Raw genomic sequence first — 15,572 nt, forward strand, 5'->3', positions numbered from 1 at the left:
TTGTTCTTAGATTGTCTTGACTTTTGCACAAACTATCAATGGGAACCCCATATGCCCATTGCCCAGCTCAGGAGCAGTATTTGTAAACGGGTCATTACCCAATGCTGTACTTGTTAGACCATAGCCTGGTAGAGGAAATTTGGATAAAAATCTGCCATCCTAATGTCTAAAAAGGAAGTATAGATGCTTCATATACAAGTTAACAATGTAACTTCCTACATCTTGTCCCACACCCCATTAAAATCCCAGATGCTCACGTGTACATATATTGCTTTTCCTTTGATAGTTCATCCAAAATAATCCTTCTTCCAAGTATTTCACATAAATGAAATATCCACATTCTGCAACAAGGTTGATATACAAAATATTCAAGTTGAGAATGCAGGCATGAGAGCCCACGGTTTGGGTCAGGATGATCATGCTCAAATCACGAGCCTCAATTGGGCTATAAAAGCTAACGTGCTAGCACAACAGTTGCTTAGATAATGATGGGTATGTGGTGCGGTAGATAATTGCCCCACAAATTCATTCTAATCGTCCTACTACTCTTAGTAGAGAACTTGATAACGTTTGTAGTTTGCCAACAAAGATGTAATTCGATACGACACTTGATATAGCTGAAACCTGCCAATAGACAAGGATGTATCATGTACCTTGCTATAGGACACAAATTCAGCACGACACTTGATAATAGCTGAAACCTGCCAATAGACAAGGATGTATCATGTACCTTGCTATAGGACACAAATTCAGTACCATGCCTAGCCAAGGTCGTATCCTATCAACAAGTGACACCTAGCCAAGACCGTACCCCATTAATAGACACTTCACATTAGGAAAGACATAAATGGTGCAATCATATTATCATTTGCATTACAATTTTACAATCCTTCTAGTACTCGCTCTTTGAACCATTCATCAATCACTTTTGCTAACTTAAAGCATCAAAGATTTTTCCTACCAGCACTCTATCGTTCTTACTCTTTCTTGCAGGCATTTGTTGTATGAGAATCTGAGATTGACCATGTGATAAGTTTAACAATAACAGTAGCCTTTAAAAAGGCAGTCTAGACAAGTGGTAAATAAGACTCTGTTTGGTCTGAAAACAAGGCGGCCATGAAAATTGTTGGATAGCTGGAAAAAAAAAAAAAAAAAAAAAAGGGACGCAAAAAAACAATTTATCTCATTTCTTCTAATATCTCAAAAAATTTATGTATTTTCACAAATTTACCATCCTTTATCTCATTCCTTCTAATATATACATGATTGGTTAAAGCGTGGACGCAAAGAAATAATTTCAATTTTGTCAGGAGATGCAGGGTATAGGGAGACTTTCCATTACTTATCTGACCAGCCGGTCAACCTGACCTAATCCCTTTGATAACACATTAGAATAATAAATCAGTTTAATAAATCAAACTGATTTTTTATTTTCTTTTGTGGAAATTCAGAGCAGCCTTATCACATAAGAGTTGAAACCAAAAGAGATGTTTGGCATATTTTAAGTAAATTAACAGGACGAAAAGATTTATATCTCCCTCAAATTGTCAACCTAGAGAAAGATGAAACATTCCAGAGAATACATGATACAATATAAGGAATGTTGTTCCAAAATTTAAACCAACAAAGTATGATCCACTTGGACGATGAACAGATGCAAGGAATCGCTGTGCACAAAGATACAGGACACATTCTACCTATTCTCACAAAAATGAGATCCATGCACATACAAATGTGCTTTTTTGACTTACCAATTGTGTTTGAAGCCTTCAAGTTAAAGGTTGGTACCCTAATTACATCTCAAGATGAAACATCATCTCTCAGATCTTGGAATCTCTTCAATAGGCTTGACTTGTGTTTCTCAACTTCTGCATCCCCAGAGGAATCTGGGATACACCTAATAACTGAGATTGCCCCAGCATGGTGCAAAGCTCTAGCAGCTTCATCTGAAAAATTAGAAATTAAATTTAGCAACCTAGAAAGGAAATAGAAAATAATAGCTATGGTACCACTTTTAGTATATCCTATACACAAGGCACAAAGGAATATAGCAGTAACGGAAATCCTGAAGCTAATCTCCTTCTTAAAACCAAAACTCCAAACAGTCTTGGATGATAAATTTGCCCTTATTTACACAAAGCACTCTCCATTTTCACATTCCACGGTTAAAGCCTCTTACCCTTCTTAATATTTGTATTACATATTGCATGTTCAAAAAAAATCAACTTCTTACCTATGTACTGTTACAAGCATTAGTTACCATCTATTACACAAGTTTATATGCTTCTCATTCGGTATGATTTTGAATCAAAATGTCAATGTGGGGGTATATGGCTGATGCATCTAGTGATTTTAAAGCTATATATGGTCTTTTGGAACTGAAGAAAATGAGAAGGGAAATTGAAGGAGTATGGTAGGAATTTTCATTCCACTCTCCCTTTCAGTATAGACTCCAATCTATTTTGTTCCTCTACTGGTGGAGGCACGGAGGTGGTAACAATGATTTTTCAACCAATAGTCATGAGGATGGGCATTCCACATTGGGTTAAGAAACATCCATGTCCTCATTTGAATGATCATTACCATGGCCAAACCAAGTGCCTAAATTCCAGCAAGGGAAATGTTTGTAGCCCCTTACCTCGCACCTTTGCCTTCTTACGTGTTGTTTACTAGTTATAACATATTGAAATGGTTTTGATAGAGTCCAGTTTTAACTGTGGATGCACAAGCCAAATATTCTTTCCACAATCTATATCATAGTTATTCAACATGAGAAAACTTTCACCCGTAAGATGACAAACGTGAAGAAAAAAAGTTTTCATAGGCAGTACAAACATAAATATAGGCATATATACTAAACAAGCATAAAAGTATGACCTGAGTGTGAGAGTGCAGCAAGGGCCTTCAATGCTTCCTTTCGTGTGCGGTCGTCTTTAGCAGCCCCCAACATATTTAAGAGCTCTTTATCCCCACCAATCTCTACTATTTTCATCCTCCTTTCATCTATAATGAAGGGAAGGAAAGAGTTATATGAGAGACAACAGGCAGTAAACGAATTATCAGACTTCACCCTCTAGCCCCTCAATTTCATGTGCCTGCTCTCATAGGTAAGGCTGAACTAAAGGAAAACATCAAAGAAAGTAATAGACAACCAGAGTTTGGGACAATTGTAGAGTCAAGAAATAAATGCTTAAAACTGGCTGCAAGGCAGTCTGCAGAACAGAATGATGGAACTCATTATTAACAATTGTAATTTCATTGCCCAGAAAACATGATAGGTTTAATTTATTTGTCAGTTCTACACTCAGTTTGGTACAAGATAAAGGACAAACTGGAGAATCTCATTCTGGAACCAACTAGTCAAAGTTTTAGTCTTTGAAGCGAGGCAAGATTGAATTTTTATTAGCATGACATTGTTTTGAAACTTAACCAAAGCCCTTCTGTCAAAGAACCAATGTATGTTGTGTGAGTTTCAGAAGAGAAATAAGATACTCTAGCAGAAATTATGAGATGTAACAGTAACACTTAAACATATTAATACATAAATAAAACCAAAGGTATACTCTTTTCCTAAGAACTACTTGCATCATATTGACATTGAAGCTACCATCTATTGCAAACCGAGCTAATCTAGATGCACCCATTCTCTTAAACAACGGATCCTTGACGTGCAAGAGTGACACAGACTGTTGCATCAAATTTTCTCCTGAAAAAGTAAATTAAAATAATCTTGTCAGACAAGAATTGCAAAGGGATTGATTCTTTTTACAAGACGAGCTATTTCAAGATCGTTTCTGAAACCAATCTACATACCCAAGTAAGGAAATAACTGATAACCAACTGCAGACGCAGTCCCAGCAAAGATTATTTTCAATAACCATCCTATCTTTCTTTCAGCATCCTGCTCAATGGAGAGCTCATCTGCAAGTAAAAGTAAGAACCCAATTGAAAAATGAGTTTTTTTTTTCGACAGTGATGAATTGCCAAGTAAATCTAATAGGAGTATCTCAAAATTTAGTATTTCTTTCAGCAGTACCTAAATCAAAATCCTTTCTCAAGAGAAAAACAAAATTAAAGTTCTTCTCAGGCTCAGCTGCTCAAATAAAAAGTAATAGGTTTCTTTCCCATAATTTTCTGTATATATAAATCACAATCTGCTCAAAATCCTCAGCATGACCAACGCATTTTTCTTTAATTAAGTAATTTTTTGTGTATTTTTTTTCTAAAATTAATAGTCATTTTAAAAAAAAAAGGTCATTTGGGCAAAGTGAAAAGAGTGACCTTTTGCATTTAATGATGAGAAATTGCGAGATTGCACATTCCATCCAGGCTTTCTTCTACAGAAATACTGCACATATAAACCAAAAGCACAAAATAAATAAATAAGCACAAAAAAAATGATATATCCAAGCTAAATAAAATGCTAATAATACAAAATTTTCAATCTGAGGCAATTCCGAAAAAAAATTCTATGCAAATGCATAAATATATATATGTGTACAAGTGGGTTGCGATGTATGTATGAAGAAGAAAAGGGAGCAATTTACAGAAGTGAGCTGGGCTGCTAACGTGCGCATGACGCGGAGCGAGATCTTCTCAAAGGTCAGCTCTCCGGTTAACTGCTCTCGAAACTTCTTCAATGGCAGGAGTGCAGGCTAGCACCTCTGGACAGGTAATGAACGGGTTCGGATCAGTGGCCTTTTTTGGGGTTTGCTTTTGACAACTACAAGTCGTTTATGTTTCCTTTTATAAGTGAGGATAAACATCTTTCAATTGACAGTCTTACAATTTACAACTATAGGAGATTAACGGTATAGATTTAATTTCATTCACTTGCTATTTCTCATTAAAAAAAAAAAAAAAAACTTAAAATTAAATCGAGATTGTTGAAAAAATTACAAAGAGCAACAACCCCTTCTTTACTAGGTTCTTCAAATTGTGTGCAATTTGAATAACCAAGTATAGGCAATTCCCGATTCAAAAGCAACAATTCATTTAGAAACCATTTAAATGACTTTTTTCATATTCGCTAAAATGACTCGCCATACTATCCCTAACCATATTTGTGAAAAATGAGGGATTGAATTTTTTAAATTTTTTTAAAACTTTTTTATCTCACAACTATTCTATAATGTTGACTTGACAATCCCAATCAACCATTAATTTTCTTTTTTAAAAAAAAAAAAAAAATTAATCCTAAAGTTGAAAATTTGTAATTGTCACGTCAGCATTGTGAGATGGTTGTAAAATAAAAATGTAGTTTTTAGTATTAATCTTTTCTTTATTGTGTATCAATAGACGTTTCGCTTGACAAATGAATTATAATTATTACCATCATTTCATGATTCATATTAGATTTTAATATAAATATTTTCACTTAATTTTAAATTTTAAATAATGTGACTAAGTAAACTATTAAATGCAAAAAAATTAAAATCCAAACTATAAAATTAATCCTTTATATTTTAAATAAAACGGAGAAAATCATATTACCTTGTTTGACTGGTTGCTTACATATGGTCATATGGCAATTATTGAAAAGATAAGTGATTTAAACAAACGATAGGCCATTTGTTTATACAAGAAGTCGTTTTTACTAACTATAATTGGCATGAACAATTGGCAAATTGAAACAAAATGAAGAAAGTAATGCTATAAGTCTTCTTAGAGTCCTTCTAAAATCATCATAAATCTAATGTGACTTTTAAAATGACCAATAGATCAAAAGTCAATAAATCACATATCAAATTCAACGGTAATTTTAAAAGTTATATCACATTTGGAATAACTTTAGAAGGACTTGTAGCATTACTCAAACGAAGGGGTACAACAATTTTGCAACATTGAGGACAATGCCATTTATTACTTAAAATTTTTTTTACAACGAAGTGAAATATCCTAAAGAGCTCTGAACTATTGAATGCTAAACCCTCTCCTCAGGCTTCCTGTTAAACAGAAATACCTAAAGAACTATAATCTATTGAATGATAAAACCTCTCCTCAAGCTTCCTGACTCTCAAAAATAATCTGCTTGTCAGAAAAGGTCTCCAATCATCTATGGAATCTTGGGTTTGGAATCCTAGCTCCTCTCAGTTAAAGCAAATGAAAACTACTTTTAAAGCTCATGAGTAAGCCTGGGACATTAGCTCTCTATCTATTGATCTTTGGAAAGCTGCGGCCCCAGGTATCTTCAGGGATAATTTTGATGTAGGAGTGAGAAATAATTTCTCAGCAGCTTCAGCAGTTATCAATGATGACAATGGAAGAGTTTTACAGCAGCCAAAACTACAAGGTTAAATACTACAAAAGTCAATATTGGAGAAGCACAGGTAGCTTTATTAGCAGTCAATCTTGCTCATTCTATGGGATTAATCATCTTATATCCTTCACAGGGATTCCTCTATCATCATTTTGACAATAAAAAATCCAAATCTTATATCCGATTGGAATATTGCCCCTAAAAGCTTAAATGGCTAAAAAGTTGCAGGACCACAAAATACAGTTGCTTCTAGGCACCATTAAAAAACATAAAGTGTTTACATTCCATGAAGATGAGCAACTTAAACAAACATCTTTATCTATCATTTGGCTCATTGGCTGTGAACTAACATTGGCCGAATACATACTAAGCATAATAAGAGTATTTTCCACTTCCTTTTGATAAAATTGAAAGTGATTAAAACACCAAAAATTTTGAACCAGAATATTAGGGGGAAAAGAAAAATCTATATATTAGTAAACACGTAACAACAAAAATCTTCTGCATGGGTAGATGAATCCACGATACTAGACCATCAATCACTTTGCTTTTAAAGATCACCGTCTTGTGAAAACTGTAGTGATCTTCTTCACAAACCAGGCAAACTTGTCTGTTCAAACGGAAACCACTCTACTTCCTGTCCAAATACACACATCCATGAGCCATGACACAACCACTCAAAAATGTATGCATACAAAGTGAGTCCAAGAACACCTCCATGAGCCAACAGTCATTCATAAAGGAAAATAGTCAGCGTTTCATGCCAAATGTGCATCCAATCATTCCAACCATAGCAATATAACTTGTTTAGAAAACAGAATACAGATAAATAGATTTAGGTTGTTAATACTTAATCATATGGAAACTTTCATTCATTTAAAAACAGGAATAACCTGACAAGCTTTTATGTACCAGAGTTTGAGAGGATATAGGATTATCAAACAGTACAAAATGCTAAACTATTAGGAACACTTTGGAGAACAGAATTGCAATCATGATGCAAAAAGAATACTTGATCTAGGGTGAACTATTCCTATGTGCCAAAAGGAGAAAAAGTTGCTCGTATAAAACGGAATTGCAGCATCACCACAAATTTACTGATGAGATACACAATAAAAAGGATAATCAACTGACCTTCTGCTCTTGGCGGTCGGGACAATTAGTCCTCTTTTCTCTAGGCTCTTATACCGGTCCTTTGCAAGAGTGCAACAACCCTTAACAAAAATAAGAATCAGGTATGCTCTTTATTGAATCTCAAAACCATTAAAAAAATTTAAAAAGAAAGAAAGAAAATATGATTGCATGGAAAGTTTTGGAATGGGGGAAAATTTCATTGTACCTTCAACTTGCGGAGTGATCCGGTTATTTCTTCAGATAATAGGACTTGAACTGGGGCAGGCTGAAATCTGAAATGAAGATAACAGGTTTATTACTTCCGCTATAACAAAAATTTGGTCATAATGTTTAAGTATGAGTTTAAAAATACAATTTAAATACTTTCGTTTTTCAACAACATAAAAGCACAGATACTTTCTGTTGTGATTCCACTAGTGCGCACAAACTTTTTCACAATAAAAGATATAATGATGCATCCCATATTTTTTCTTTGGTTACTTAAGTTTAGTTTTCCGCTTCCAAAGCCACAAAGTAGAGGACCAACAGTTATCAAAGAAAGGAAAAAAAGGAGTAAATAAGGGTCCCTTCACTACTTGAAAATCTATATTTGCAACTATGAGCATAATTAATTACCATAAACAATAAATGAACTAAACATATTGGAGTAAGATAAACACAAAAGTGCTCATACTTGTGCCTTCCCAAGCGTGGTGGACATGATTTTAGTCTTTCTTGTTTGGCTACAACTCGGCGGAGATGTCTTTTTTGCTTCTCCTCATCTTCTTTGGCTATTTCTTGAATGATATTTGGTAAGCTGCAACCAGGAGGACCAAGCAATCATTAGAATGTACTCTGCACAGAGATGATTACTTGTAGAAGCAAAAGGTCATCTTACCTGTCAATTTCTTTAGAAAGTTCCTTGAACTTTTTAGCTTCTGCTTCCATTTTCAGCTGTTCTTTGCGTCTAGCTCTCCTATTCAGCACAACTTGGGTCACCCTCTTCGTTTTACTAGACCTGCAACATATTCATTCGGACTTAGTTTAGATGATATTTACACAATAATGAGGAACATAGCATTATACACAAATCAGAAATCATTCCAAAAGCAATAGACACATGACAGGAAATACATCAAACGTACCAACACAAACCATATATATATAATAAAAGGACTAAATCAAGCTACTGAAGGACAATCTTTCATTCAACTTGATGGATTATGCATCTTCTCAGAATTACAATTATGAACCTAAATTATATATTAAACAAAAAACACTGAAGGAAAGGATGATGTCCATAACAAACGAACCTTTTCTCTTGTGTAGAATCCTCATTTTCACCCAGATTTTCCAAATTCATCTCATCATCATCACTTCCATCATCCGCCTCAATAAAATACATCTAAAAAACAGTGGGTTATGTTAAGGTCCTGCTTAATGCATATAATTCAAAGGGAATATCTATATATTCATGAAAAAGATTCCTGGCAGATTAATTTTTTTCATAAAGAAATAAACCTTATGCCTGAACCAACAGCCACAGACGGCAGAACCCAAGTACATGGGATCAAAAGGCCCTAAACACCGCCCCCCCCCCCCCCCCCCCCCTCCTTTCAATGCAAAAGAGGATTTCTAGTAGATAATAAACAAATGGAGAAAAGAGACCCACATCTTCATCATTGATAGCTTCCCCTGGAACAGTCAGTGGAACTGGCTGAGGTCCCAACTCATTTTGATAGACTTTCTGCATTTCTTCTGCAACAGCATGAGCCAACACATCCTGAATTGACAAAATAAAAACACAATAAAATTCCATGCGACTTATCCTAAACATAGGCAAAATATGTATCACATATCACAAAATTACCTGATGACTTTCAAGTGAAGGATTGAATGAGCAACCTGGAGGCTCAACTTCTACTGCTGGAATAATTGAAGACTTCGATTTCTGCAGAAAGAGAATAAGAGCTCAACAATCATATCATCAACTAAGGTCCACTAAAGACCAATAAAGGTAACATCTTCAACATGAACTCATACAATCATATATCATTGAGAGAATTGCCTCTAAGATTATATGACTCCATAAGAACGAGGGTGTATCCCTCGATTCCCTCACATACCACAATCAGAACAAATGTATCCACTTCCTCATATCCTTCCTCAGTACTGAAATAAAATTACACGAGAGGACTCGACATACAACTGATACAAGAGTGTCACCAACAATTTGAATTGAATTCTAAGCCATAATATTTTACCTTTTTGGATTTGCTTTTGTCTTCACCTGCAAGAGTGTCAAAGAGAGCCTATGTTAATGCATGTAATATCATAATAACAAGCCAGTGAAAACATTAATACAGCATAGAAGAAACCTTTCTCATCCCATATATCAACCATGCCAGAAGCTGTGGCAAAATCATCCTGAGAGATGTCAACAATAGAAAGATAAATACATAAATAAATAACAAAGAGTTCAAAAAATTTGACACATCCGTTTCTATACTCATTATATGAGTTGCAGACCTTGGGACCACCTTGAGTCGCATCATTTGCTTTTGTAACCTCGTTATGCTTTCTCTTGGATTTCTTCTGTATTGAGGATGGAACTAGTTGTACAAAAGGGTTCTTTTGTAGCACGCTGTCACTGCGGAGTACTTTTTCCCTATGTTTTTCGATCTTCCGCTTCACCAATAGATCTGATCAAACAAAAGTAAATAACTTTTAATCACTTTCTTCAAAAGAAGCTTGCATTCATTCATGCACACCAAATGGAATTTGCCCATTGTATGATTTTTTTTTTTTTTTTATTAAAGAAATATTATGCTTGTTCTACCAGAATAAGCACCAAAGGAATTTCAATCGGTGTGCACATTAACATGCTTCCTTCGTCGACTAAAAATCCCGAGCATCGGAATATTCTACACATGAAAATTTCACCACTACTTTTCTCTAAACTGAACCTTGTCAATATGCTACACACCCCTAATGCTCATAATATTATTTTCAATTGGAAAATTAAAATAAATTCATAAACATCACAAACCACTGACATAAAACCCTAAAGGCTTAAGCACCAAAGGGAAAAACCCTAACATCCGAAGCAGCTGAAGTATGAGGTGGGGCAGAGGAGGAAAGAAGAGAAAAGTCGAGGGGCAAGAGAGTAAAATACCTCTGGACTTGTCGACGACGAAGAGGGAGTCGGTGGGGGCGGAGGAGAGGGAGCCACCGGAGAGAGCGTCTTTGGTGGACTTCTCGAAGAAGTCTTCGATCTCCTCTGTGCTTATGTTTGCTCTCCATGCCTTCTTCCCCTTCCGAGAGGTCTTCGCTTTCTTCCCCATCTCTCTCTCTTCGTTTCTCCGTTCGTCTGGGCCTTCTGGGTCTAGGAAATATGAGGAGAGAGCGACTCCAAACTCTCACGTTAAAACCCTAACTGCGTTCCCAATAGGAAAAAAATAAACGACTTGTAGCACAGCACATCTCAGATTTTATTTTATTTTATTGTATTTAACTGAAATACATAATTTTAAATGATATAATAATACATACATTATTAAATTTGTAAAATATACTTATCAAAATAAAATTCTGTGAAATGTAATCTGCCTCTCCTTCCAAAAACAGAGCACCGCCTCTTCCACATTTTTGCAGCAGCTACTTGCTTCTGACAAGTTCCCAAGTAGATAGAGATATAGACCGGAGGCCTTCCACAGCAATTCACTGAAGAATCAGGGCTATTTTGAGCTGTTTTCAGTGTTGGGGTGACGAATTTTTCAATTGTCATTAAATTTTATTGTTTTAGTTACGCCGTCAATCATAAATTCCTGATTCCTGGACCATTGCAGTCCCATATGCACTTTCAAAGTGCTTTCGCAAACACAAGATTGAGCCACATTCTTGACGCTGACTATGAGTTTCTGTTTCTCCATCAAACTGGGTGTTCCTCAACCTGCTCATCTAGCCGTGTTGCCCGCCCCTGTTTCCAACCACAAAAAAGTAAGACACAGAATTCTAACTCTACCGTCAAACGGAACCCACGGAGGCAAAGGTGCCCAATCAGCTGCACGAGATGAAACTCACAAACAGTCACACTTTCAACCATTGGTTGATCTCCTACGGGACTGTGTCGATAAAAGGTCAGTAGAACAAGCGAAAGCGGTTCATGGGTTAGTGTTAAAATCCGATTTTTCGGGTAGGGATTTGTTGGTGCTGTTAAATCATGTAGCTCATACGTATTCCAAATGCTCGGGTTTTGATGCGGCTCTTCGAGTATTTGATAAAATGTCTGAAAGAAACGTATTTTCTTGGACGGTCATGATTGTTGGGTCGACGGAGAATGGTTTTTTTCTTCAAGGATTCCAGTTCTTTTGCGAAATGATGAATCTTGGAATCTTGCCTGATGGGTTTGCATATTCGTCAATCATGCAGACGTGTATCGGTTTAGATTGTGTTGAGTTGGGTAAAATGGTGCATGCCCTGATTGTTATAAGAGGTTTTGCATCTCATACTTTTGTTAGTACATCTCTTCTTAACATGTATGCCAAGTTGGGAATGATTGAAGATTCGTATAAGGTGTTTGAGACCATGACTGAACATAACCAAGTCTCGTGGAATGCAATGATCTCGGGGTTTACCTTGAATGGTCTTCACTTAGAAGCATTTGATCATTTCCTTAGAATGAAGAAAGGAGACATTACACCAAATATGTACACACTTATTAGTGTTTCAAAAGCAGTTGGAAACTTAGGTGATATTGGAAAGGGCAAAGAGGTTCACAAGTATGTTTCTGAATTGGGTTTGGAGTCTAATGTTCTTGTCGGAACTGCTCTAATGGATATGTTCTCCAAATGTGGGTCTTTAAGTGAAGCAAGATCCATTCTTTACTTGAATTTCATCAATTGCGGGGTCAACACTCCTTGGAATGCAATGATTTCAGGCTATTCTCAGTGTGGGTTTAGCCAAGAAGCTTTGGAACTCTTTCAAGAAATGTCTCGAAATGATATAAAATCCGATGTTTACACATATTGTAGTGTATTCAATGCAATTGCCGCATTAATGTTTCTTCAATTTGGAAAGGGAGTTCATGGGATGGTTTTGAAATGTGGATTAAATATGAATGTAAGTGTTTCCAATGCAATTGCTGATGCATATGCTAAATGTGAGTCACTTGAAGATGTAAGGAAGGTATTTGACAGAATGGAAGAGAGAGATATAGTGTCTTGGACAACACTGTTGACTGCTTACTCTCAGTGTTCTGAATGGGAGGAAGCACTAGCTATCTTCTCTCGGATGAGAGAAGAAGGCTTTATACCCAATCAGTTTACACTTTCTAGCGTGCTCGTTGCTTGCACCAGCCTTTGTTTACTTGAATATGGTCATCAAGTCCATTCTCTTCTTTGCAAGGCTGGCTTGGACACCGACAAGTGCATAGAAAGTGCTCTGATTGACATGTACGCCAAATGTGGTAGCATAACTGAGGCGTGTAAGGTTTTTGAGAGGATATCTAACCCTGATACCATTACATGGACAGCTGTTATATCAGGTTGTGCTCAACATGGTCTAATGGAGGATGCCATTCAGCTCTTTAGGAGGATGGATCAGTCTGGTGTGAAGCCCAATGCTGTTACCTTATTGTGTGTTCTGTTTGCGTGCAGCCATGGAGGTATGGTGGAGGAGGGCCTAAACTATTTTCAACAAATGGAGGACACTTATGGTCTGGTGCCAAAGATGGAACATTACGCATGTGTTGTTGATCTCTTAGGTCGTGTGGGCCGCTTGGATGATGCAATGAAGTTTATACAAAGGATGCCAATTGAGCCCAACGTAATGGTCTGGCAAACTTTGCTGGGAGCATGTAGGGTCCATGGCAATGTTGAGTTAGGAGAGATTGCTGCTCAGAAAATCCTCTCAATTATGCCAGAATTTTCAGCTACCTATGTTCTTCTATCCAACACATATATTGAGGCAGGGAGTTACGAAGATGGACTTATTTTGAGAGATAGGATGAAAGAGCAGGGTGTAAAGAAGGAAGCAGGATATAGTTGGATTTCTGTAAATGGTAGAATTCATAAATTTTATGCAGGAGATCAACAGCATCCACAAAAAGAGCACATATATGCGAAGTTAGAAGACTTGAGGGTGAAGATCAAGTCCATGGGTTATGTACCAGACTTGAGTTATGTGTTGCGCGAGGCGGATCGAAGATAAAAACCTGGTATGACTGATGGAAGCTCACAAAAGGAGATAACTTTCATCCATTTACAATATCTCTTGTAAATATTATAATATAATCACAATGTTTCATAGCCGCATATTATAATCTCTGTGAGTAGAACTTCCCTGTTTGGGGATGCCTTGTCTCTCATAATTGACAGCATCTAAGTACCAAAAAAGCAGAGAGCACTTGAGGAATATTTGCGGACCCATGGTAGTGCTGAACATTGTTTGTCGATGCAGTATGGCTACTGAATAGGTTCCTAGAGTGCTAGTGCTTATGACATATGTGACTGACTTTGTTGAGCAAGGAAACTGATAAATTGGGACGAATATCTTGGGTATTTTGGCAAAGCAGTTGAAATAGTGTGCAAAAATGGCTCAAGGTGTACGAAAACAAGGTCAAAGGTGAACTATCTCCATCTTTGCTGCAGATCAACACATCAGAAACCTCTACTGAGTTGAGGCTCTTCAATTTAAAGATGCTGGTATTTTGTTTCCTTCTTTGATATGACGAAATGCGAATGAAAAGCTTGTGGTTTTTGTTATTGATTGTTAGAAATGAGCATTGTTCTTTCACCTTTTGATGTTGTATTGATCAACTCTCTTGCTGTATATGGAACCTGCAGTCAATATGTGCTGTGTAGTTAATTTATTTCTTCCACCACCTATCACGTGGGTGGTCAATTCTATCTAGACCTATTTAATTAAATGGGTTAGATTCCTCAACTCTAACCTTTTAATTTTGTATTGAGTTCATCTTAAATTGGCGATTTATATAAAAAATTGTCCAATCTTACTTTTTTGTGAGAGAAACACTCGTTAGTACAGTTCAGATAATTTGCTCTGAAAAGTCAAGACTTAAGAGTCCGTATGTCATGAAAATTAATAATTGCGCATCTAATATCCCCATGACAAATTGAAAACACCTAAACCACGGAAAGCAAGCATACAAAAATCTGCTAGGAGTCAGCTTAGCTTTCTCTATCCAAGTGATTGTATGTCTTTTTGAATGTCCTGTTGCGACCTCATGAACAACTCAAACGAAGACTTATCCTATACAAATTGGAGAAAAGGTCGTTGTCCAAATGCTAGAAAAGTCTAAAACTCTCCCTCACCATTTCAAGAAACTCAAAGGCTTCTCACACACACACACACATATATATATATATATATATATATATATATATATATATATATATATATATATCTTGTGGGGCATAAAGACATGAAGCCGAAATGCAACAATCTCTGCCTTCCATATACTATCCAGAAAATAACAAAGAAACGCCACAACTGAAAACACCCTTCTGATATGTCTTGTAAATATGGGTCTCTCTCTCTCTCTCTCTCTCTCTTGCCACTGTATGGTTTTTGGTCGTTTTCACTTGTGGATTTTGCTCTCTAGCTCGTTCCCTTACATGTGAAGAAATAAGGGACAAAGAGCACTCGGTGCGATGTGATGTGCTCCATATATTATTACCTGTTATCTTTCTGTCATTTGTGATGGAAAATTATTTCATGGTCAATAGCTGCAATCGACCCTACGTGGTACAATCTTTTTGCCTCTGCCTCTGCCTCTGCCTCTGGCGCCTCTGCCCATGCATGATGCTGCTATTTCTTGACAATTATGATATACAATTGAGGGGTCTGGGTCACCTCTAGAGATGCATGTGACCTCTTGAGTTCATTCCCTCAGAAAGGTAATTCTTTGAGCGTCATGCACATAATATAGTGGCTTGGTAACCATGAATTTGTGTGCGCGGTTTAATGGTGTTGTAATCTAGTGATATTGTTTTTTTCTTTTCCAAAAGAAAGGTCATCAATTCAACACGCTAGATATAAGTACAATTATATATATATATATATATATATATATATATATAAACTAGACGCTCATGGTAATACAATAACTTCACACCATGAACTTAGAGGAAGAAGCCTACGAGAAAAATAAAGGGTCAGAGAAGCTCGTTAGAAGTAC

The 15,572-nt window shown here is 36.4% G+C and overlaps 3 protein-coding genes across 3 annotated transcripts; 1 reads left to right on the plus strand and 2 right to left on the minus strand.

The window, feature by feature from the left end:
• Positions 1-1,484: 1,484 nt before the first annotated feature.
• Positions 1,485-4,733, minus strand: LOC132186392 (ARM repeat superfamily protein). The gene is made up of 6 exons (XM_059600348.2): positions 4,548-4,733; positions 4,282-4,348; positions 3,814-3,921; positions 3,608-3,706; positions 2,878-3,003; positions 1,485-1,946 (listed from the first exon to the last, which is right to left on the minus strand). The coding sequence occupies exons 1-6, from the start codon at positions 4,575-4,577 to the stop codon at positions 1,801-1,803; spliced, it is 576 nt and encodes a 191-aa protein (XP_059456331.1). The 5' UTR covers positions 4,578-4,733; the 3' UTR covers positions 1,485-1,800.
• A 1,785-nt stretch (positions 4,734-6,518) lies between these two features.
• LOC132186855 (Nop53 protein) lies at positions 6,519-10,801 on the minus strand. Its single transcript, XM_059600955.2, has 12 exons — positions 10,548-10,801; positions 9,902-10,074; positions 9,751-9,799; positions 9,637-9,662; positions 9,243-9,323; positions 9,045-9,155; positions 8,686-8,777; positions 8,271-8,390; positions 8,067-8,189; positions 7,599-7,665; positions 7,394-7,473; positions 6,519-6,896 (listed from the first exon to the last, which is right to left on the minus strand). The coding sequence occupies exons 1-12, from the start codon at positions 10,714-10,716 to the stop codon at positions 6,890-6,892; spliced, it is 1,098 nt and encodes a 365-aa protein (XP_059456938.1). The 5' UTR covers positions 10,717-10,801; the 3' UTR covers positions 6,519-6,889.
• Positions 10,802-10,983: 182 nt separating this feature from the next.
• LOC132187115 (pentatricopeptide repeat-containing protein At2g33680) lies at positions 10,984-14,172 on the plus strand. Its single transcript, XM_059601296.2, has 2 exons — positions 10,984-11,136; positions 11,221-14,172. The coding sequence occupies exon 2, from the start codon at positions 11,285-11,287 to the stop codon at positions 13,580-13,582; it is 2,298 nt and encodes a 765-aa protein (XP_059457279.2). The 5' UTR covers positions 10,984-11,136; positions 11,221-11,284; the 3' UTR covers positions 13,583-14,172.
• Positions 14,173-15,572: the final 1,400 nt, after the last annotated feature.

The sequence above is a fragment of the Corylus avellana genome, chromosome 6 (assembly GCF_965113065.1).
Source record: "Corylus avellana chromosome 6, dhCorAvel1.hap1.2, whole genome shotgun sequence".
In the NCBI taxonomy this organism is placed as follows: domain Eukaryota; kingdom Viridiplantae; phylum Streptophyta; class Magnoliopsida; order Fagales; family Betulaceae; genus Corylus; species Corylus avellana.

What these genes read in the sequence shown, in the direction of transcription:
- LOC132186855 (XM_059600955.2), bottom strand. Translation starts at nt 10,716, where the DNA reads ATGGGGAAGAAAGCGAAGACCTCTCGGAAGGGGAAGAAGGCATGGAGA. An exon ending in CGACTCAAGGTGGTCCCAAG is followed by an intron (nt 9,800 to 9,901) that starts GTCTGCAACTCA and finishes GACATCTCTCAG; the next exon opens with GATGATTTTGCCACAGCTTC. An exon ending in CCACGCTTGGGAAGGCACAA is followed by an intron (nt 7,666 to 8,066) that starts GTATGAGCACTT and finishes TCTTCATTTCAG; the next exon opens with ATTTCAGCCTGCCCCAGTTC.
- LOC132186392 (XM_059600348.2), bottom strand. Translation starts at nt 4,577, where the DNA reads ATGCGCACGTTAGCAGCCCAGCTCACTTCT. An exon ending in CTCATCATTAAATGCAAAAG is followed by an intron (nt 3,922 to 4,281) that starts GTCACTCTTTTC and finishes TTTTACTTGCAG; the next exon opens with ATGAGCTCTCCATTGAGCAG. An exon ending in TCAGTTATTTCCTTACTTGG is followed by an intron (nt 3,707 to 3,813) that starts GTATGTAGATTG and finishes TTACTTTTTCAG; the next exon opens with GAGAAAATTTGATGCAACAG.
- LOC132187115 (XM_059601296.2), top strand. Translation starts at nt 11,285, where the DNA reads ATGAGTTTCTGTTTCTCCATCAAACTGGGTGTTCCTCAACCTGCTCAT.